The sequence below is a fragment of the Oncorhynchus clarkii genome, chromosome 1, assembly GCF_045791955.1.
Source record: "Oncorhynchus clarkii lewisi isolate Uvic-CL-2024 chromosome 1, UVic_Ocla_1.0, whole genome shotgun sequence".
NCBI lineage: Eukaryota > Metazoa > Chordata > Actinopteri > Salmoniformes > Salmonidae > Oncorhynchus > Oncorhynchus clarkii.
In genome coordinates, this window is record NC_092147.1 from 57911525 (window position 1) to 57933223 (window position 21699).

A 21699-nucleotide genomic window follows, 5' to 3' on the forward strand; every position below is an offset into this window, starting at 1 on the left:
TAGCCTTATTATTGTTGTTTTATTGTGTTACATACATTTTTTTTACTTTAGTTTGTTTCGTAAATATTTTCTTAAAAATGCAATGTTGGTTAAGGGCTAGTAAGCATTTCACGGTAAGGTCTACAACCTGTTGTGTTCGGCTCATGTGACAAATACAACTTCATTTTATTTGAATTTAATTACATGAGAAATGGCGGTGGAAATACCTTTATGCGCAAATACTGACATAATTACCATCATATCGAAGCAAACTTGGAGTCAAGCGATGATATGGTGTGTGGTCGTCCCACTACAACTCGGGAAACCATGCAGTTGATAGTGTACAAAGAAACTGGATCCAATTCTAGATCAACCCCTAGAATATTTTCAATTTCTTGAAGCACATTAGACCAGTATCTTTGTAATTTGGAACATAACCATAAACAATGTGTTTGGGGGTCTGTATCACTTTTATATTTGAGACACTGATGAGAGGAGGAGGAGGAGGAGGAGGAGGGGCTAAAAGAATGTCTGTGATTTGGGGATATATGCAATCTGTGTATTATTCTTAATTGGATTACTCTAGTTCAATTACAGATAGTCCTAGTCAATAGTAACAGGCAATTATTTCTCCCACACTTGCAGAAAAGCAGTAGAAAAGGACCTTAAAGCATCGTAAAATAAACTTACAGACATTTCCCTTTGTAAAAAAAGCATTCTTTCCATGACAGACACATCAGGGTTGCCAATCAAGGTGGTCCTCTTCTAAATATAATGTCTTACTTGTAGAAAGCGGAGAAAGTCCTGCTTTGGGAGTCAATATTTCTCAACCATCTGCTCAAATGACAATAAAATCGTATCAGCAAATAAATGATTTAGTCTGCCTATGCCCTTAACTAAGCCAAATGTTAAAGCCAGCATCCAGCAATCCTGGTACAAAATCTGGTTTGTTAAGAATCGGGGTAAGAGTAGAGGTTAGTTTGGACCTTCCCAAAAAACGTTGAACTGACCTCAATGCTTTGAGTTTGTTAAGTGTAATGGGATTATTGCAGTAATGTTTTACTGACTTGAAGCTTCTGAAAAATAAAAGATCCTGCAAGGGGTATATTAAAAAGAAGTCTCAATGTCTAACCAAATTGAGGAGTCATCTTTTGTGATCCAGTCAGAAATATAACGTAAGTGGGCACACCACCACCACAACCTAATATTGGGTAGATCAAAGCCCCCCATAGAACCTGGCAGCTGCAATATCAAAACATCTTCAGCGTTCATTTTATGATGAACGTCACCAATGAGTAGACCCTGTATGGCAGGCATTCCTCTGATGGCCTCGGCCTAGGGGCGGCAGGGTAGCCTAGTGGTTAGAGCGGTGGACTAGTAACCGGAAGGTTACAAGTTCAAACCACCGAGCTGACAAGGTACAAATCTGTCGTTCTGCCCCTGAACAGGCAGTTAACCCACTGTTCCTAGGCCGTCATTGAAAATAAGAATTTGTTCTTAACTGACTTGCCTGGTTAAATAAAGGTAAAATAAAAAAATGGTTCCATAGCGAGCGCAAATAGGAGAGGGGACAAAGGACACCCCGTTAGTAAGGACAGCCGCCTGAGGGTTATCAAATAAAACCATAACACATTTGATAAAGTTGTCATCTAGACTAAATTTAGTCCGAGCTAAGAATAGACCACTCCACACGGTCAAATGCTTTTTCAGCATCTAGGGAGACAATCCACAGCACTTCGTTGGTAGGCTTGAATAACATTAAGAAGACGCCTGTCATTATTATGTGAGTTGCGGACATTAATCAAGTCAGTTTGGTCCCCTTTCACAATTAGTGGCAATAACTCTTCTAGTCTTGTGGCCAGGATTTTAGAAAGCAATTTTCTATCCACGTTCATAAGGGCAATAGGAACAAGACTCTGAGCATTTTCCCTTTTTGAGAATAAGTGAAATGCTAGCTTCCCTCAGTGTTTGAGGGAGGCTTTCATTTGAAAATGATTGGTTAAACAGATCAAGCAATGGCTCAAGGATCAGGCCATGGAACTCCTTATAGAACTCACTACAAAACCTGTCTTGTCCAGGGTTCCTACCATTTTGCAAATTCTCAATTCCAAACATTATCTCTTCCTTGGTAATAGGGACATTAAGGAGAGACCTCTGTTCTTCGGAAATAGTAAGGAGCTCAATCTTACTTTGGGTGCATCATTTGTCAGTTCTGAGGCATACATATTTGCATAAAATGTCTTCAATTACTAATTTAGCCATTTATTTTTTATATAAATGGTTGCAATCAGAATCAGTAATAATAGCAATTGACTGGGAGTCTGCTGTCTTTTTTAGCTAGGTAAGACAAATATTTTCCTGGTTTATAGCCATGTTCATAAAGCTTTCCCCAGACAAATCTAATTTTATTTTCAGCGTCCTGTTTTAGGAGAGTCCAACGTTGATCTAAGGACTGATATTTTTTTAATAGTTCAGTAGTGGAAATTTGTATGTAGTCTTCTTCAGCTGCCAATTCACCCTCTAACGTTTTTGCTTTTCATGTTTTTTTTTCCATCTCTTAGTGGCTGAGTATGACATAATCAGATCCCTGGCGTACACTTTACAGGTTTCCCAAAGGAGCGACAAGCTTGTCTGTTGATTGAGAGTTAACAGAGAAAAATGCTTTAGCCTCTGTAATAAAATATTATGTACAGTGCCTTCGGAAAGTATTCGGACTCCTTGACGTTTTCCACATTTTGTTATGTTACAGCCTTATTCTAAAATTGTTTTTATCAATTTGATGACAAAGTAAAAACAGATTTTTAAACATTTTTGCACATTTATCTAAAATAAATAACAGAAATACATTATTTACATAAATATTCAGACCCTTCACTATGAGACTCGAAATTGAGCTCAGGTGCATCCTGTTTCCATTGATCATCCTTGAGATGTTTCTACAACTTGATTGGAGTCCACCAGTGGTACATTCAATTGATTGGACATGATTTGGAAAGGCACACACCTGTCTATATAAGTTCCCACAATTGACAGTGCATGTCAGAGCAAAAACCAAGCCATGAGGTCAAAGGAATTGTCCAGAGAGCTTCAAGACAGAATTGAGTTGAGTCACAGGTCTGGGGAAGGGCACCAACAAATATATTCAACATTGAAGGTCCCCAAGAACACAGTGGCCTCCATCATTCTTAAATGGAAGAAGATTGCAACCACCAAGACTCATCCTAGACCTGACCGAACAGCCAAACTGAGCAATCGGGCGAGAAGGGCCTTGGTCAGGGAGGTGACCAAGAACCCGATGGTCACTCTGACAGAGCTCCAGAATTCCTCTGTGGAGATGGGAGAACCTTCCAGAAGGACAACCATCTCTGCAGCACTCCAAAAATCAGGCCTTTAAGGTAGAGTGGCCAGACGGAAGCCACTCCTCAGCAAAAGGCACATGACAGCCCGCTTGGAGTTTGCCAAAAGGCACCTAAAAACTCTCAGACTATGAGAAACAAGATTCTCCCGTTCATCTCTGATGAAACCAAGATTGAACTCTTTGGCCTGAAAACCAAGCGTCACGTCTGGAGGAAACCTGCCACCATCCCTATGGTGAAGCATGTTGGTGGTATCATCATGCTGTGGGGATGTTTTTCAGCGACAGGGACTGGGAGACTAGTCAGGATCGAGGGAAAGATAAACAGAGGAAAGTACAGGGAGATCCTTGATGAAAAACTGCTCCAGAGTACTCAGTACTCTGAATGTCCTTGAGTGGCCCAGCCAGAGCTCGGACCTGAACCCGATCAAACATATCTGGAGAGACCTGAAAATCGTGCAGCAATGCTCCCCATCCAACCTGACAGAGCTTGAGAGGATCTGCAGAAAAGAATGGGAGAAACTCCCCAAACACAGGTGTGCCAAGCTTGTAGCATCATACCCAAGAATACTGTAATCACTGCCAAAGGTGCTTCAACCTAGTACTGAGTAAAGGGTCTGAATACTTACAGTGGCTTGCGAAAGTATTCACCCCCTTGGCATTTTTCTTATTTTGTTGCCTTACAACCTGGAATTAAAATATATTTGGGGGGGGGGGGGGGGGGGGGGGGGGGGGTTGTATAATTTGATTTATACAACATGCCTAAAACTTTGAAGATGCAAAATATTTTATATTGTGAAACAAAAAATAAATAAGACAAAAAAAACAGAAAACTTGAGTGTGCAGAACAAAGTCAATACTTTGTAGAGCCACCTTTTTTGCAGCAATTACAGCTGCAAGTCTCTTGGGGTATGTCTATATAAGCTTGGCACATCTAGCCACTGGGATTTTTGCCCATTCTTCAAGGCAAAACTGCTCCAGCTCCTTCAAGTTGGATGGGTTCCGCTGGTGTACAGCAATCTTTAAGTCATACCACAGATTCTCAATTGGATTGAGGTCTGGGCTTTGACTAGGCCATTCCAAGAAATTTAAATGTTTCCCCTTAAACCACTCAAGTGTTGCTTTAGCAGTATGCTTAGGGTCATTGTCCTGCTGCAAAGTGAACCTCTGGTCTAGTCTCAAATCTCTGGAAGAGATGTCCCTCAAGAATTTCCCTGTATTTAGTGCCATCCATCATTCCTTCAATTCTGACCAGTTTCCCAGTCCCTGCCGATGAAAAACTTCCCCACAGCATGATGCTGCCACCATGCCTCACTGTGGGGATGGTGTTTTCGGGGTGATTAGAGGTGTTGGGTTTGCACCAGACATAGTGTTTTCCTTGATGGACAAAAAGCTACATTTTAGTCTCATCTGACCAGAGTACCTTCTTCCATATGTTTGGTGAGTCTCCCACATGGCTTTTGGCGAACACCAAACGTGTTTGCTTATTTAAGCAATGTATTTTTTTCTGGCCACTCTTTCGTGAAGCCCAGCTCTGTGGAGTGTACGGCTTAAAGTGGTCCTATGGACAGATACGCCATTCTCTGCCGTGGAGCTCCTTCAGGGTTATCTTTGGTCTCTTCGTTGCCTCTCTGATGAATTCCCTCCTTGCCTGGTCCATGAGTTTTGGTGGGTGGCCCACTCTTGGCAGGTTTGTTGTGGTGCCATATTCTTTCCATTTTTTAAATAATGGATTTTAAAATGGTTCTCTGTGGCATGCTCAAAGTTTTGGATTTTTTTAAAAACTCAACCCTGATCTGTACTTCTCCACAACTTTGTCCCTGACCTGTTTGGAGAGCTTCTTGGTCTTCATGGTGCTGCTTGCTTGGTGGTGCCCCTTGCTTAGTGGTGTTGCAGACTCTGGGGCTTTTCAGAACAGGTGTATATATACTGAGATCATGTGACACTTAGATTGCACACAGGTGGACTTTATTTAACTAATTAAGTGACTTCTGAAGTTATTTGGTTGCACCAGATCTTATTTGGGGGCTTTGTAGCAAAGGGGGTGAATACGTATGCATGCACCACTTTACAGTTGTTGTTTTTCTAGAAAAAAGTCTTTTTTTCCATTTCACTTCACCAATTTGGAATATTTTGTGTATGTCCATTACATGAAATCCAAATAAAAATCCATTTAAATTACAGGTAAAATAGGAAAAACACCAAGGGGGATGAATACTTTTGCAAGGCACTGTTTCTAAATGTGATATTTCCGTTTTATTATTATTTTTCAGAAATTAGCAAACATTTCTAAAAACCATTTTTTTCTTTTCCATTATGGGGTATTGTGTGCAGATTGATGAGGGAAAAAAATGAGTTAATCAATTTTAGAATAAAGCTGTAACGTAACAAAATGTGAAAAAGTCAAGGCACTGTAAATGATGGTCTTTAAGAATGGTTGTATTCAATCTCCAATGTCTTGATGGATTGGGTGACTGTCACGACTCCTACCGAAGGTGGCTCCCCTTCCTATTCGGGTGGTGCTCGGCAGTCGTCGTCACCGGCCTACTAGCTGCCACCAATCCCTTTTTCCCCTTTCTGTTGGTTTGGTGTGATTTGTTTCACCAGTATCTTGTTTAGATTTTTAGTTTGGCTATTTAAGTCGGTAGGCCCGCCTGCTCTTCATATGTTTGGCTATTTAAGACGGTAGGCCCGCCTGCTCTTCATATGTTTGGCTATTTAAGTCGGTAGGCCCGCCTGCTCTTCATATGTTTGGCTATTTAAGTCGGTAGACCCGCCTGCTCTTCATATGTTTGGCTATTTAAGTCGGTAGGCCCGCCTGCTCTTCGTATGTTTGGCTATTTAAGTCAGTAGACCCGTCTGCTCTTCGTGCGTGCTTGTTTATTCCCACTTTGTATGTGTGGTAGTGCGATCTGGGTTTGGTTCCTGTTTTGGGCATTTGTTTTATGACGCTCAGTTTCGTTGTATATACTATTTTGCCCGGTGCTGAATAAAGTGCTATTCAGAACTTTCTGCCTCCTGCACCTGACTCCGCACCCACTACGCCTAATATTGTCACAGTGACCCTTTGAGTTTTGTGTCCAGGATCACCTCAGCATGATCTGATATGACTATGCTTCCTATATTAGTAGATAAAACAGACTATAAAAACATCCTGGGCAAAAAAAAGTAATATATTCTAGTCTGACATCCAATGAGGTGCAGAGAAAAAAAAACTGTTGGCGGGATGAAAGGTTCACCATACATCAGCATTCCCCAGATCATCACAAATAGCTTTAAGCGGCCTAGCTTGAGGAGAGGGTGTAGCTATTCTGCTGGGAAACTTGTCAATAAGTGGGTTCAACAAACATTTAAAATCTCCTCTAAACCCTGCAGTGTCGGAGTTTAATTCTGAAATTGTAGAATTAAAACATTTTCCTTCTTCAGAAGTAGCGAGGCAGGCTAATGTTAGTTAGCTAATTAATTTGCTAGCTATCATACAGTAGGCGTATATAAATAATTATATAGTTAATATAAGTAGACATGCAATCATAATTGACTATAGAGCATACAGTGGGGCAAAAAAGTATTTAGTCAGCCACCAATTGTGCAAGTTCTCCCACTTAAAAAGATGAGAGAGGCCTGTAATTTTCATCATAGGTACACTTTAACTATGACAGCAAAAAGGAGAAAAAAAATCCAGAATATCACATTGTAGGATTTTTTATTAATTTATTTGCAAATTATGGTGGAAAATAAGTATTATCTTTTTAGGTAGGAGGACTTGCACAATTGGTGGCTGACTAAATACTTTTTTTTAAATTAATTTATTTGCAAATTATGGTGGAAAATAAGTATTATATTTTTAGGTAGGAGGACTTGCACAATTGGTGGCTGACTAAATACTTTTTTGCCCCACTGTATAAAGCAACCACAAGCTACCGGTGGCTGAAATCACAATCGTCGCGGGATGAATAAGTGATGAATTTCCGGGCATTTTAAAATAAATTCCTTCCTCCCTCCACCCTTGTCCTGCAAGTGTATGTATACTCGTCAGATGTCATGAAACGTCATCAGAAGTGTCCACTTAATTTCAGGGCTGAGGGGAGAGAATGTGTCTTTTAATTGTTTGGAATGCTGCCACTGTGTTTTTTCTACAGCACCATTTTGTCCGAATACATTTGCTATTTAACACAACCGTTAGTGTGACAAAACTATCTGTAGAGTTGAAAATGCGATGGAAACACATTGAGCTTGAGATTTTATTCGATACATGAAAACTTCAGCGAAAAAGTACATTTTGTGTTCACTACATATCACACACTGATTTTTACCCGCAACAAGTCAGTTTGGTGGAAATGTTTTTTAGCTGATGTTTTTATATTCACGTGAAAATCTGTTGCCAATTGGTTTGACATTTTTGAAATTGCATCTTAGTATTCTACTATTCTAACTCTCAACATTAAGTTGAGACTCCGAATGAGTTCCACAAAAGTTTGCCCATCCCTGGTGTAGAGTACTTAAACAATTAGTCCATATTTTTAATTGTGAGAATCAATTAAATGCACAACACTGGTGTTCCCATGTCGTTGAGTGGTTCTCATTGGGGTAAGTGGGAGGACACTGGCACCTAGTGGTTAAATCACAAACTGCACTGGGTCTAATGATCAGTCTAACCGTCTGAAAAGTCACCTGCCATCAGCTCATATCATTAGACTCGACCACAGCAGGACGAACAACACTAACCTATTATTTAACTCATATAGAGAAAAAGGTAATGTTGGAGACTGCACTACAATGTCCTATTTAAAAATGTTTCAATTTACAATTTACATAATCAAATTACTTGTCCCATTTGTATCAATAATCATCCTCGATTCAATGTATTGTCACAGCCCTGTAAGTGCTGGTTGGTAAGAGGATCTCTCGCTCTCTCATTGAGGTTTAGTTAGCTCCACAGGTATTCATGGGAGTGAGAGATTTTACAGGACACTACAGGTAGGGTTAATCCATTAACCCTGATCTGGGACCTTTAACTTTGTGACCACTCCGTCCACAGAATCAGCAGTGTTTGCGTGCGTGCGTGCGTGCGTGCGTGCGTGTGTGAGATAGGGGCCCAGTTCTCCTCTGGATTCACTGACAGAGATGACTGGATCACTGGATCATCCAGCATGGTCATGCATATTCATAAACTCAAATGGATGTATAAATATTCCACAACGTTAAAGCATCTAAGTCTGTCACCATTTACATGAATTATTAAACCCCGGCACATGGACCTTCAGAGAGGGACCGGGCATTTGCTCCTCACAACTTAAAAAAAAAAATCAATATGATTGTAGGGGACGACAGCGGAACAAACCTGGGTAGCTGGCGTGAAAGCCAAACACCCTATGCACCAATAGGGTTACCCACTTGATGAGAATTGTAACGTGGCTCAGATAGCAAGGATCACTACAATGAACAGGAAGGCACATCCCTGTGCCCTCACACATCCAGCCATGCGTTCCGAAGGCCTCACGGCCACCATCTCACTTCTGACACCAGTGTAGGGGAAGGTGGGGCAGGGAAGCAAACCCAGGTCACTGCTATGAAAGGCACCCTAAATGCATTGCCCCAATAGGGTTAACCCACTTGCTGGGAATTGTAAAGTGACTCATTTAGCAAGGATTGCTAGTATATATTCTGTGGTTATCCATCCTGTGTTAACTTTGAGGTGAAGCCAAAGGCAAATGTCCACCAGTGCTTGAACAATATAACTCATAGTCTATTCTATTGATGCTCCCTCCTATTATTTTCTGCTGATGTTTGCTATTTCTATTGATGTCTCTTATTTTATATTCTATTTTATTCTATAGCTGTTTCCTCTTCTATTCTAGTTTAGTCTGTTGTAGGCTATAGATGTCTGCCTGTGTGGAGCCATACAGGCTCAGGTCTTTGAGGACAGTATCCCCTTGGACAAAGGGTCCTCAGACAGCAGAGCACTAACTAATTGATTGGATCAGGCAGAGCGAGACCCTGTCCATCTAATTGCTGCTCCTCTTCCCTGGGACCAGCTGTCTATTGTTTGTGTAAAAGGATTTTCTCCAAAAACACAAGTAGGTGAAGAGGCACAGAAAATCTGCTGAAAACGCGATTATGCTTCTAAATCAAATCAAAAAGTAAATACAGTATTTTTTATCTCAGTCTGGAGTGTCGCGCTCAACCGCTTTAATATGCTTTTTTGTTTTGTTTTACTGTTCAGTGCCTCAAAGAGTTTTCCATAATAGCCAATGGCAACTATGATATGTTTTAAATTATCCAGTCATTTATGAATGACATACTTTATTAACTACCTCTGTCTTATAGCATCATGAATCCGTGCGCGTTTTCCTAAACTCTTTTCTTCACTCAGTTGCCGACCGTGTATAACATTTGACAGATCAAGCAACAAAAAAACAAAACAACGAGAAGATTGTCTACAGTAGGCTGGCTATATGAACCACAAAAGAACGACGACTGACATAGTAAGGAACTGATGAGCATACATTTAACACAGCGGCTGTCATTAGCATGCTTTGGAATAATATAATATAATATATTCCAACAATAACTGCAGATCTCTTACCATCACAGAGTGCAAAAGGAGGGTAGCGTTTTTTATTATTATTCCAAAACCAGGCGGTCTCAGTCTGGTATTCGCTGTATCTCCCTTATCTCGTATCTCCCTTAAAACCTCCTTGACCCTGCGCTATTCTGGTGTTGGATTGAAACCGGGTTGAGAGATTGACAGAAATATTATCCAGTAACGGGGCTGATTGATAAGAAAAAACCAATAAGATTAATCTGTGGGCGAGTTTACGTTGACTGAGGATCCAGCGCTGCGTACCTCTTACATGAATATACAGTTGAAGTCGGAGGTTTACATACACCTCAGCCAAATACATTTAAACTCAGTTTTTCACAATTCCTGACATTTAATCGTTTAAAAAATCCCCGTTTTAGGTCAGATAGGATCTCCACTTTATTTTAAGAACTTGAAATGTCAGAATAATAGTAGTGAGAATGACTTATTTCAGCTTTTATTTCTTTCATCACATTCCCAGTGGGACAGAAGTTTACATGCACTCAATTAGTATTTGGTAGCATTGCCTTTAAATTGTTTAACTTGGGTCAAACGTTTCAGGTAGCCTTCCACAAGCTTCCCACAATAGGTTGGGTGAATTTTGGCCCATTCCTCCTGACAGAGCTGGTGTAACTGAGTCAGGTTTGCAGGCCTTCTTGCTCGCACTTTTTCAATTCTGCCCACACATTTTCTATAGGATTGAGGTCAGGGCTTTGTGATGGCCACTCCAATACTTTGACTTCGTTGCCTTAAGCCATTTTGCCACAACTTTGGATGTATGCTTGAGGTCATTATCTATTTGGAAGACCAATTGCCACCAAGCTTTAACTTTGCTTCAATATATCCACATAATTTTCCTTCCTTATGAAGCCATCTATTTTGTGAAGTGCACCAGTCCCTCCTGCAGCAAAGCACCCCCACAACATGATGCTGCCACCCCCGTGCTTCGTGGTTGGGATGATGTTCTTCGGCTTGCAAGCCTCCCCCTTTTTCCTCCAAACACAACGCTGGTCATTATGGCCAAACAGTTCTATTTTTGTTTCATCAGACCAGAGGACATTTCACCAAAAAAGTATGATCTTTGTCCCCATGTGCAGTTGCAAACCGTGGTCTGGCTTTTTTTAACCTTTCAGGTTATGTCGATATAGGACTCGTTTTACTGTGGATATAGATTCTTTTGTACCTGATTCCTCCAGCATCTTCACAAGGTCCTTTGCTGTTGTTCTGGGATTGATTTGCACTTTTCGCACCAAAGTACGTTCATCTCTAGGAGACAGAACACGTCTCCTTCCTGAGCGGTATGACAGCTGAGTGGTCCCATGGTGTTTATACTTGCGTACTATTATTTGTACAGATGAACGTGGTACCTTCAGGCGTTTGGAAATTGCTCCCAAGGATGAACCAGACTTGTGGCGGTCTACAATTTTTTTCTTCACAGATTTCTTTTGATTTTCCCATAATGTCAAGCAAAGAGGCACTGAGTTTGAAGATAGGCCATGAAATATATCCACAGGTACACCTCCAATTGACTCAAATGATGTCAATTAGCCTATCAGAAGCTTCTAAAGCAATGACATGATTTTCTGGAATTTTCCAAGCTGTTTAAAGGCACAGTCAACTTAGTGTATGTAAACTTCTGACCCACTGGAATTGTGATACAGTGAATTATAAGTGAAATCATCTGTTTGTAAACAATTGTTGGGGAAATGACTTGTGTCATGCACAAAGTAGATGTCCTAACGGACTTGCCAAAACTATAGTTTGTTAATTATCAAGAAATTTGCAGAGTGGTTGAAAACCGAGTTTTAATGACTCCAACCTAAGTGTATGTAAACTTCCGACTTCAACTTTAAATCACAAAGCAGTATAACAACGTGCCTGAAGAGATTGACTATTATGAATGAATTGTTTAATTATAGCCTAGTGGTAAGATCATTTCCTTCTGCACTGATGTGAGAGACAGCTAGACAGGTGAAAGCAGGCTTCCAGAGGGCCACTTTATCCCTTCTTACCTGTCCTGTATTTTCAGATCAGGACAGATGAAGGACAAGAAAGGTGGAAAGGAAGCCACAGTGGACTGTTGAGAAGCAGCCCTCACATCCTGTCTTTGAGACTGGATTTGGCATCTAGGAAACTATCACAGGGCAGGAGCTGGTATAAGAGAATCCGAGGAAGTGTGTGTGTGTGTGTGTGTCTGTGTGCACGCGTAGGTGCATTTGTGTCTATATGTGTGTGTGTACCAGAGGGTAGGTCAGTTATTCCAGCAACCAAGACACTTCTACCAGGGGAAACTGTTTGTTTTAGAGGATGTGATTATGACAAAACACATTCCAAATAAGGAACGTGTTTTTTAATGTTTTTAAAGGATGAGGAAGTTTGAGGAAGCAGACTGGAAATATTGAGGCTGTGTGTGAACACCTCTTTCCTGCCTAACTGTTCTCATTCTTTCTCTAAATATCTCCTGAGGTTACTCAGGCAAAAAGCAAGTTCAGTTTTTTGAAAACAGTAACAAAATGTATTGTATCACAGTGCCTTTCTACTTTCTAAATATTTGTAACTGATTTAACTGTACTGTATATAAGAACAGGAATACAGTATGTGTATATGAATAGTGTATAATAATGATTTTTGTTGTCTCTTGGTGTCTGGACAATATATGACTCTCTTATCTTGTGTTTTATGTAATGTAATATTAGCTCATGCTGTTCTTGTGTCTAGCTGTTCTGCACTGCTGAATGTACAACAGCTAATGTGGATCCTAGCTCTCTTCTCCTCTCACCCCAGCTCCCCAGGACACAGAGCTGAATTTGGGACAGTTCAGTCACTACCCCCTTTCAAGGGGACAATACAGAGCAAGGTTACGAACCATTCAGCTTCCTCAGGACAAAGAGTCCCTGTAACCCACCCTTAATAGCCCCTGGACAATAGCCAGAGAGACCCTGTAGAGGAGTTGCAGTGCATACTGAATTCAGAACTCTGATGAGTGGAGCAGCCTGCTTGCTAGTGTATGCAAGAGAAAGGGAGGATGACAGGAGGATAGAAGACAACCATGAGGGGATACCACAAGTCTGGGTTGTGTGTGTGTGTGTGTGTGTGTGTGTGTGTGTGTGTGTGTGTGTGTGTGTGTGTGTGTGTGTGTGTGTGTGTGTGTGTGTGTGTGTGTGTGTGTGTGTGTGTGTGTGTGTGTGTGTGTGTGTGTGTGAGAGAGAGAGTCTACCTAGAGTTCCAGCGCTCTAGGTGTTGTCTGACGAATGAGTATCTGCTTCTATTGATTCTCTCCAGAGTCTGGGTTCTGTCTGATAGAGGGTGTGTGTGTGTGTGTGTGTGTGTGTGTGAGAGAGAGTCTACCTAGAGTTCCAGTGCTCTAGGTGTTGTCTGATGAATGAGTATCTGCTTCTATTGATTCTCTCCAGAGTCTGGGTTCTGTCTGATAAAGGGTGTGTTTGTGTGTGTGTGTGTGTGTGTGTGTGTGTGTGAGAGAGAGTCTACCAAGAGTTCCAGCGCTCTAGGTGTTGTCTGACGAATGAGTATCTGCTTCTATTGATTCTCTCCAGAGTCTGGGTTCTGTCTGATAAAGGGTGTGTTTGTGTGTGTGTGTGTGTGTGTGTGTGTGTGAGAGAGAGTCTACCTAGAGTTCCAGCGCTCTAGGTGTTGTCTGACGAATGAGTATCTGCTTCTATTGATTCTCTCCAGAGTCTGGGTTCTGTCTGATAGAGGGTGTGTGTGTGTGTGTGTGTGTGTGTGTGTGTGTGAGAGAGAGTCTACCTAGAGTTCCAGCGCTCTAGGTGTTGTCTGACGAATGAGTATCTGCTTCTATTGATTCTCTCCAGAGTCTGGGTTCTGTCTGATAAAGGGTGTGTTTGTGTGTGCATGCTTTTGTGTGTGTATGCGTATTGATTAATAGCTAGAGTAGAAGAGATATGTCTGAAAGCATGGATTGCTAATGCCATAATTCTTTTTGAGGTGAGTTCTACAGGTAAGTTCTATAGATAGCTAATTGAGAAGACACCTTTGTTGTTGACACCTGTGTTCCTCCCAGAGGAATTGTGTCTACCAGACCTGGGTTCAAATATTATTTGAAATCTTTCAAATACTTTGATAATTTGCTTTTACTTGCGTGTAGTGCCAGATGGGATGGATTATACATTTTGGTACTGTTTTCAGTGGCACAACTGGCTAAGGTGTTTCAAGAGGGCGGTCACCTGTGTTTGCAAGACAGAAGACACTAGATTGAGGCTGAGTACCAGCTTGTGATAGAGGAAGCTTAATGAAGAGCCGGGCTGGAGCAGAGCCTGTACACCCTGTAGCTACACCTACCTGTGTCTGATGTTGTTTCTACTGAGAACTCTCCCAGGAGATAGAAGAGCCAATTGTTTGTCAGGATCCCACTGGGCAAAAACTGGTTGAATCAAAGTTGTTTACACATAATTTCAACCCCCCCCCAAAAAAATCTGTGATGTGTTGGAAAACTGATTGGATTTACAAAAAGTCAGCAACGTAACGGCAATTTTACCCAACTTTTAACCTACTGTAAATCCGACGACATGGTGACTTATTTGTGGATTTCACGTTGAATTCACGTTAGTTGACAACTCTACCAAGTAAATCCAAACTAGACGTTGAACTGACTTCTGTTCCCAGTGGGTTGCTAGGACAATCCAGGAGTAACCTCCTCCTGTGCTCCATCACCATGGTCACCCCACCTAGGTGGTCCGTTACGACACACACGCACGCACGCACACACGAACACCAAAACAGGGAGTGTAATAAATAACCATACACACAATCCTTCACACACAACACATAAGTACTATATACACACACACACTCACTCACTCACTCTCACATAGGGGACCAGTGTCAGAAGTTCAGGGACACAGAAAGGGTTCTTGTTGTATATGAATAATGCATGGGGGATGTAAGTGACCCTCTGCCCGAACAGACAAGCGCACACACACACTGCCCTGACCCTTAATGCTTCAACCACCCTACCCCCACACTTCTCCAGATATGTACAGTAAATCATCCATAGCATAAGACAAAGAGGATTTGGTCAAATGACATTGTAGAACAACACCATAAAGCATCACAATCCGTCGGTACAAAGGGGTTTTATTACTATAGAAATCATTCTACATGTGCAAAACATTATACACATGTTCTGTGTGCAGCTAAAACAGATTCCATACAGCACATACATTCACCTTAGTGGACTGCCTCGCTTAAAATCAGACCCTTACTTTAAATGATCCCCATTGCCATCCTCATTATGATCACCATTAAAATCATCATCATTATCATCTTCATCATATGCAATATATTAAGTCAAACTTAAGACTGTGCGGTCATCAGTTAGTAACAGCAGCCTTTCCCAAACGTCTGTGTAGTGTGTGACCCTCCTACAGCTCGTGGAATGTGGGGCCCACACCTGTATCATACAAAGCCAGTGTTTCTGGTCTTTATATTACCATTAGCTAACAGAAATGTGTTCAATCTAAGAAAGAAGTGGGCAAGCAAACACGTTAGTCTGTTTTCAATGAGTTAACTCTCCTATAGTATATAGACCATTGATTATATGCATTATTTGGCATTGGGTCATTGACTCATGAGCATCAGCATCCAAACGTTAGTCACCACCACCACAATTCACCTTTAACCTCAAGGCCCGTGGTTCAAACCTCACCTCAACTGTCCCCCTGCATTACTATAGTAGTGTATGTGCGGTGTCTGAGGAGGTCCCTGGTTCAAGCCCTGCTCCAGCTGACCCCCAACTGTATTGCTTCATTAGTGTCACACACTCACTCGTCCACTCCTCCGCACCAACAAGGTTCTCCACTTCTGGCAGTCTTTGGCCATCTTCTCCACTGTGCCCCAGCTCTGCTGATGTTAAATGGAGCTCAGTCTCTCTTCTCCACCATATTGTCCTGGGCCTTCAATGAATAACAGTAGTGTAATGTTCAGTTCGTGATCATAGGAGCGGTGTCCGAGGTGGTCTCTGGTTCAAAGTCATGGTACTCCTCCATTTCTGTCTCCTCTGTAGCACTGTTCTGAAAATGCACATGTCTATTCTTCTCTTTCCTCACTCGCTCTAGCTCTGACCCTGGCTGCTCCATCTCTACCTCCAGCATGGCCCGGCTGCTCTCTCCTCTCTCCCCCACTCCCAAGCCACTTTCCCTGGGTACGAAGGCCAGCCCTGCCCCTCTCCTGCCCATCGCCATGTGGAGGAAAGAGAAGGTATGTTCTGTCCCTCCTCTCTCAGACACACACACAGACGTTATCCCTACATTGTCCTCCAGGTCTTTAGGGGACACTGTTTCGGTATTTTTGCTGAGGATGAAGTTGAAGAAGGCTGTGACCAGGAGCATGATGCCTGGAATAATAGGAGAGAACTTTTCAAACTGAATGAATACAATACATTTAAACATCAGATGTTGTTTTGAATTGAAACTGAATCTAAAAGACATGTTGGGTGAGTATCAATGTTTGTGAATTACATCAACCTTATTAAATGTAATAATAGTGTGTAGTAGTACCTGGTAACAATAGTGATGGTGAGGTAAGGATAATGCCATGGTTAGGTAATGTTGTTACCTGGTAGAGTGGTGTTACCTGGTATAACAGCATGCCACACTAACACAGGGTGAAGGAAACACACCACTGACATCATGGAGTAGTAGAGGAACTTCTGAAAGCCTCCAAGACGAGCCATCTTTCCCCACAACACAAACACACGCCACCCTGGGGGGAAACTAGAGAGAGGAGGGGGGGGGGGTGAGCGGAGATGGGTGAGGAGGGGGAAAAGCAGGGGACAGTATTATGTTTGAGTTTTTTTTGTTCACTTCACTTATGAAAGAAATAGCCACACATTTGCTATGATGACAAAGGACAAATTGCATCCTATTCCCTATACAACACTCTCGCCCTTTGGCTCCCATAGTAGTGCACCATACAGAGAATAATGTACAATTTTGGATGCACACTTAGACAAAGCCTTAGTTGGAGATTGTTGGTAGTGTACTCACGGCAGACACATCTGCAGGAGGGCATCTAGGAAGTAGGCTACCTCAAACACCATCATACCTGCCCCAGACACCCTAAGGGTTTCAACACACAAACAGATCAAAGAACAGACCAAGAACCAAACAGATGCTAGTGATCAGACAACTACGGACCAGAATAAGGGACAATGTCATACAGAGTACAACCCATGACATTTCCTATCAGAAGACTCGGTCTCCACCGTTGATAAATGTAATAAACAGTCTTGCATTTCTCTACTCCTCAGGGAGATGTTTTCCTGTGCTGTGCAGTGTGTGTTGCTTCATGGGAGTTTAGCCATGGGTCACAGACATAATGCAAAGTAGGACAGAGACCCAGGTCACTTGCCTCTCCTCCTGCTTGCCCCGCTCTTCCTGTACTGCCTCCCCCACCCTAGACCACCCCTCCCCTAGCCACCCTCCTCTTTTTCCATTATGAGTGCAGATTGACCTGAAACACACATTCTTTCTTTTATTAAAACAGTTGACTCACTCACTGTATGTGTGTGTGTGTGTGTGTGTGTGTGTGTGTGTGTGTGGGGGGGGGGGGGGGGGGGGTCTAGGGTGGGGGAGGCAGGGACTCCTGTGTGACTTATGGGGAACTGTATGTACCAACAGTAACCTATCCAAGTGAAGCAGGAAGTTTTTATATAGCCTATCAGAGTTTACCATGATCGTTTCTATCCAATGAGAGTACTCACAGCAGGTAGATGGCCAGACTGTGGAACTTCCCCTGTCGTAACGTCTCCACTCCTACAACACAAAGCACTGGAGACAGCAGAAGGGCAGGTTACACACACACACACACACACACACACACACACACACACACACACACACACACACACACACACACACACACACACACACACACACACACACACACACACACACACACACACTTCACATTTAGCATTTAAACAAAATAGTGATGATGATTTAGATGAAATTGATAGTAAATTAACTACTGAATTAAGTACTTTATTCCAAATTAACTCTAGGCCTAATTGTCCAACAGGTTATTCGTACATGTAGTGGCCACTAGATGTCAGAATTACCACATGGCTGTCTTTCCTAAGTACACTATATATACAAAAGTATCTGGACACCCCTTCAAATTAGTGGATCTGGCTAGTTCAGCCACACCTGTTACTGACAGGTGTATAAATTTGAGCTCACAGCCATGGAATCATTAGCAAACATTGGCAGTAGAATGGCCTTGCTGAAGAGCTCAGTGACTTTCAACGTGGCACCGTCATAGGATGCCACCTTTCCAATAAGTCAGTTCGTCAAATTTCTGCCCTGCTAGAGCACTTAATTGTAAGTGCTGTTGTTGTGAAGTGGAAATGTCTAGTAGCAACAACAGCTCAGCCATGAAGTGATTGGCCACACGTTTGAAGCGCGTAGCACTTAAAGATCAATTGCAACACTCACTACCAAGTTCCAAACTGCCTCTGGAAGCAACGTCGCACAAGAACTGTTTGTCTGGAGCTTCATGAAATGGGTTTCCGTGGTCGAGCAGCCGCACACAAGCCTAAGATCACCATGTGCAATGCCAAGCGTCGGCTGGATTGGTGTAAAGCTTGCCGCTATTGGACTCTGGAGCAGTGGAAACGCGTTCTCTGGAGTGATGAATCACGCTTCAACATCTGACAGTCCAACCAACGAATCTGGGTTTGGCATATGCCAGGAGAACGCACCATGCCCCAATGCATGATGCCAAATGTAAAGTTTGGAGGAATAATGTTCTGGGTCTTTTTTTCATGGTTTGGGCTTGGCCCCTTAGTTCCAGTGAAGGGAAATGTTAATGCTACAGCATACAATGACATTCTAGATGGCTCTGTGCTTCCAAATTTGTGCCAACAGTTTGGGAAGGCCCTTTCCTGTTTCAGCATGACAATGCCCCCGTGCCCAAAGAGAGGTCCATGAGGCCTCCCAAGTGGCGCAGTGATCTAAGGCCACTAGAGATCCTGGTTGGAGTCCAGTCTCCCCCTCATCTTTCCAACACTGTACTATCTCTTCAGTAAAGCTTTTACAAAATACAAAAGGAGTGGTACAGCCTAACTCCTTGAAAAATGTATTCAAATAAATAAATATCTGCAGTGAAGTAGGTACCACTGCAGTATATCTACATTACATTCAAGAAAGTGAAGCGAGAGTGAGTGAACTGTTTGTGGGTTGCTTGTTAAGGATAGACTAAATTTCTTTAAATGGTTTAAATTTTAAATAGGGATTGTGTGTGTGTGACTTTAAAAGGGTTTACATTTGTGTGTGTGTGCATACATGTATGTTTGTTTGTGTGTGTGTATGTGCGTGTGTGTGTGTGTGTGTGTGTGTGTGTGTGTGTGTGTGTGTGTGTGTGTGAGTAAGGTGACAGGGTTGAAACGGTGGTCACTACTGACATGTGGAAGTCATTGGTCAAATCTGTTTACCAGAAATACGGTGCTGGAATCTGCACCAAGGGAATATGTCTAGATCAGGGGACCGAGGCTAAATGGTTAGTAGGACTTTATGGAGTGTTTGGAGAATTAACGCTGCCTGTAGACTAGACCTAGTGGAAAATGACATGCTTCTCAAAGGGACGGTGTAGATCTAAAAAAGTAAGTGTGTGTGTGTCAGCATATGGTCAAATTAGCCAATAAGACAGTAAGAGATGAGTTCTGTGTGATGTGAGACTAGACACTTACCACCCAGCTCAGACATATGGATGTCCCATGTATATTACACTGTAAATACCAGACCTTTAAATGGATATAGCAGGAGGTAGAGAGTGTACTGTAGCTGAAACAAAGCAGTATGTGATTCATGCTATGATATAGTATGAGAGTAGACTGAGGGAGCTCTGTGTCTCCGTAGCCCTCTAGGAGCACTAAAACACAGTTATATATGATACAATACAGTACATATTAGTCTAGACTATTTAGCCTGCTGTTCTCACTAGAGAACAAGAGGAGATAAACCTTAAGGTTCATGATTAATCCTCTACACTCACTCACTCACAACCTCTATGATAGATGACAAAATTCGTCTCACAGCTCCATTTTAAAGTCCAGGCCTACAGTCTGTCTCCTACCTGATGTTGTGTGAATGAGAAAGAGATAGTGTGTGTGTCCAGTCAATTACAGTCCTGCGGTCTCCTACCTGCTGACGTAGAAATACCCAGAATCCTGCAGGCAACCTCTACCACGACCCACCAGGCTGTCCCCACGCTGCCCATCGCGCAAACACTTCTCTCCTCTTTTACAACTCTTCTTTCTTCCTTCTCTAATCCACCTCTTTCCAGTTCAAACGTCAGTCTGTGGGTTCTATTGGAGCCTATATTAATGTGACATTTTGCAGTACAATCTCACAGGTGAGCTTTAGTAGCTACAGATGCACTATGCAATTTCAGCTCCAGGGGTTACAGTGGCAACAGAGGCAGCATCCACACAGCTCCATGGGGCTCAGTCTTTCTGAGCCGCTCAGTGAGTGGCTGGGTACTAATCGGTCTAAAGCAGCGTTGAAACACACACACAAATACCCAAGCTTGTGCACACGCACACGCACACACTTAGTCGGTTTATACAGCATTCCACACACACAAGGTGAGTGTGGCCGGTCGGATCATGGTTGTGTGTGTATCGGGTGTTTGTGTGTGAGCGCTACAGGTTGGTGAAGGGTGTTTGTGTCAGAGTGTTCTTTCAGATGGCTGGTTAAAGATTACCTGGTTTGTGAATGACATTAAAAAATAATGCTGTGGCTGGATTGCCCTTCCCAGAGGTGGTCATAAACACAGACACACACACACGCACGTACGTAAACGCCACACATGCAGGCAAAGACACTCACACACTGAGGTCAATGACCTTCAGAAGATAAGCATCCTAGCTCCCTTCACCAGCAGCATACCACTCTGCAGCCCACTGATGGCTTGCCTTGGGAGCTCGGCAGGGTTGGTCCTGATCAGTCCCTGGATGGGAGACCAAATGCTGCTGGATGTGGTGTTGGTGGGCCAGTAGGCGCCACTCTTCCCCCTGGTCTAAAGTGATGCCCCAGGGCAGTGAAGTGCACATACGTAGCTGATGTTACTGGAATTATTTTACCTCACTTTGCATCCGCACAGCTCTCCCAGTAAATGTGTTTTTGTAAAATATTCAGTGTAAATTGTTAATAGCATTCCTTGTGCATAGAGTTGTATGGTCTGTTCAACTTTGAAATGAATGGTTTTTGTATGGCATACGTTTTAGGGAAATGGAAAGGGGGATACCTTCCGCATTTAACCCAACCCCTCTGAATCAGAAAGGTATGGGGGGCTGCCTTAATCGACATCCAAGTCTTCAGGGTCCGGGGAACAGTGGGTCTTGCTCGGTGACAGAACTTTAAGTGGAATTGCCCCTTGTCTCTTTTTCTATCCATGGGAATACTTGGGAACAGATTTTCTAAATAACATTTTAGCTGCATTTTAGCTATTAGTTATTATACAGTTGGTTTTTTTTTAAGGAAAAAAAATCAATAGTGGCACGGTTTTGGCCCACGGGCTGCCTGCTGCCGACTCCTGCCCTAGATGTTTAGAACATACCCTAGATGTTTGTAAAATGGCCTAGCTGTTTAAGCCCTGAGGAACTTTAAGAGTGTGGAAATGCTGTGAAGAGTGGAAAACATGCTGCCGCCGCCAACAAAGACCCCTTGATCAGCGGTGACACACACACAGGCGCACACACGCTTACACACACACACATACTGTAAGCTGGCACACACACTGAGTA

The 21699-nt window shown here is 42.6% G+C and overlaps 2 protein-coding genes across 3 annotated transcripts in view; both read right to left on the minus strand.

The window, feature by feature from the left end:
• The window catches only part of LOC139409195 (Ras association domain family member 4a), a 69085-nt gene extending 59024 nt beyond the window's left edge, over positions 1–10061 (minus strand). For both annotated transcript variants that reach the window (XM_071154017.1, XM_071154008.1), the window contains exon 1: positions 9921–10061. The gene's annotated coding sequence lies outside the window, so the exon portion shown is untranslated. The remainder of the gene's footprint in view (positions 1–9920) is intronic.
• Positions 10062–15012: 4951 nt separating this feature from the next.
• Positions 15013–20406, minus strand: LOC139416645 (transmembrane protein 72). The gene is made up of 5 exons (XM_071165575.1): positions 20096–20406; positions 17656–17722; positions 16940–17011; positions 16527–16666; positions 15013–16287 (listed from the first exon to the last, which is right to left on the minus strand). The coding sequence occupies exons 1-5, from the start codon at positions 20169–20171 to the stop codon at positions 15875–15877; spliced, it is 768 nt and encodes a 255-aa protein (XP_071021676.1). The 5' UTR covers positions 20172–20406; the 3' UTR covers positions 15013–15874.
• Between the last annotated feature and the right edge of the window lie 1293 nt (positions 20407–21699).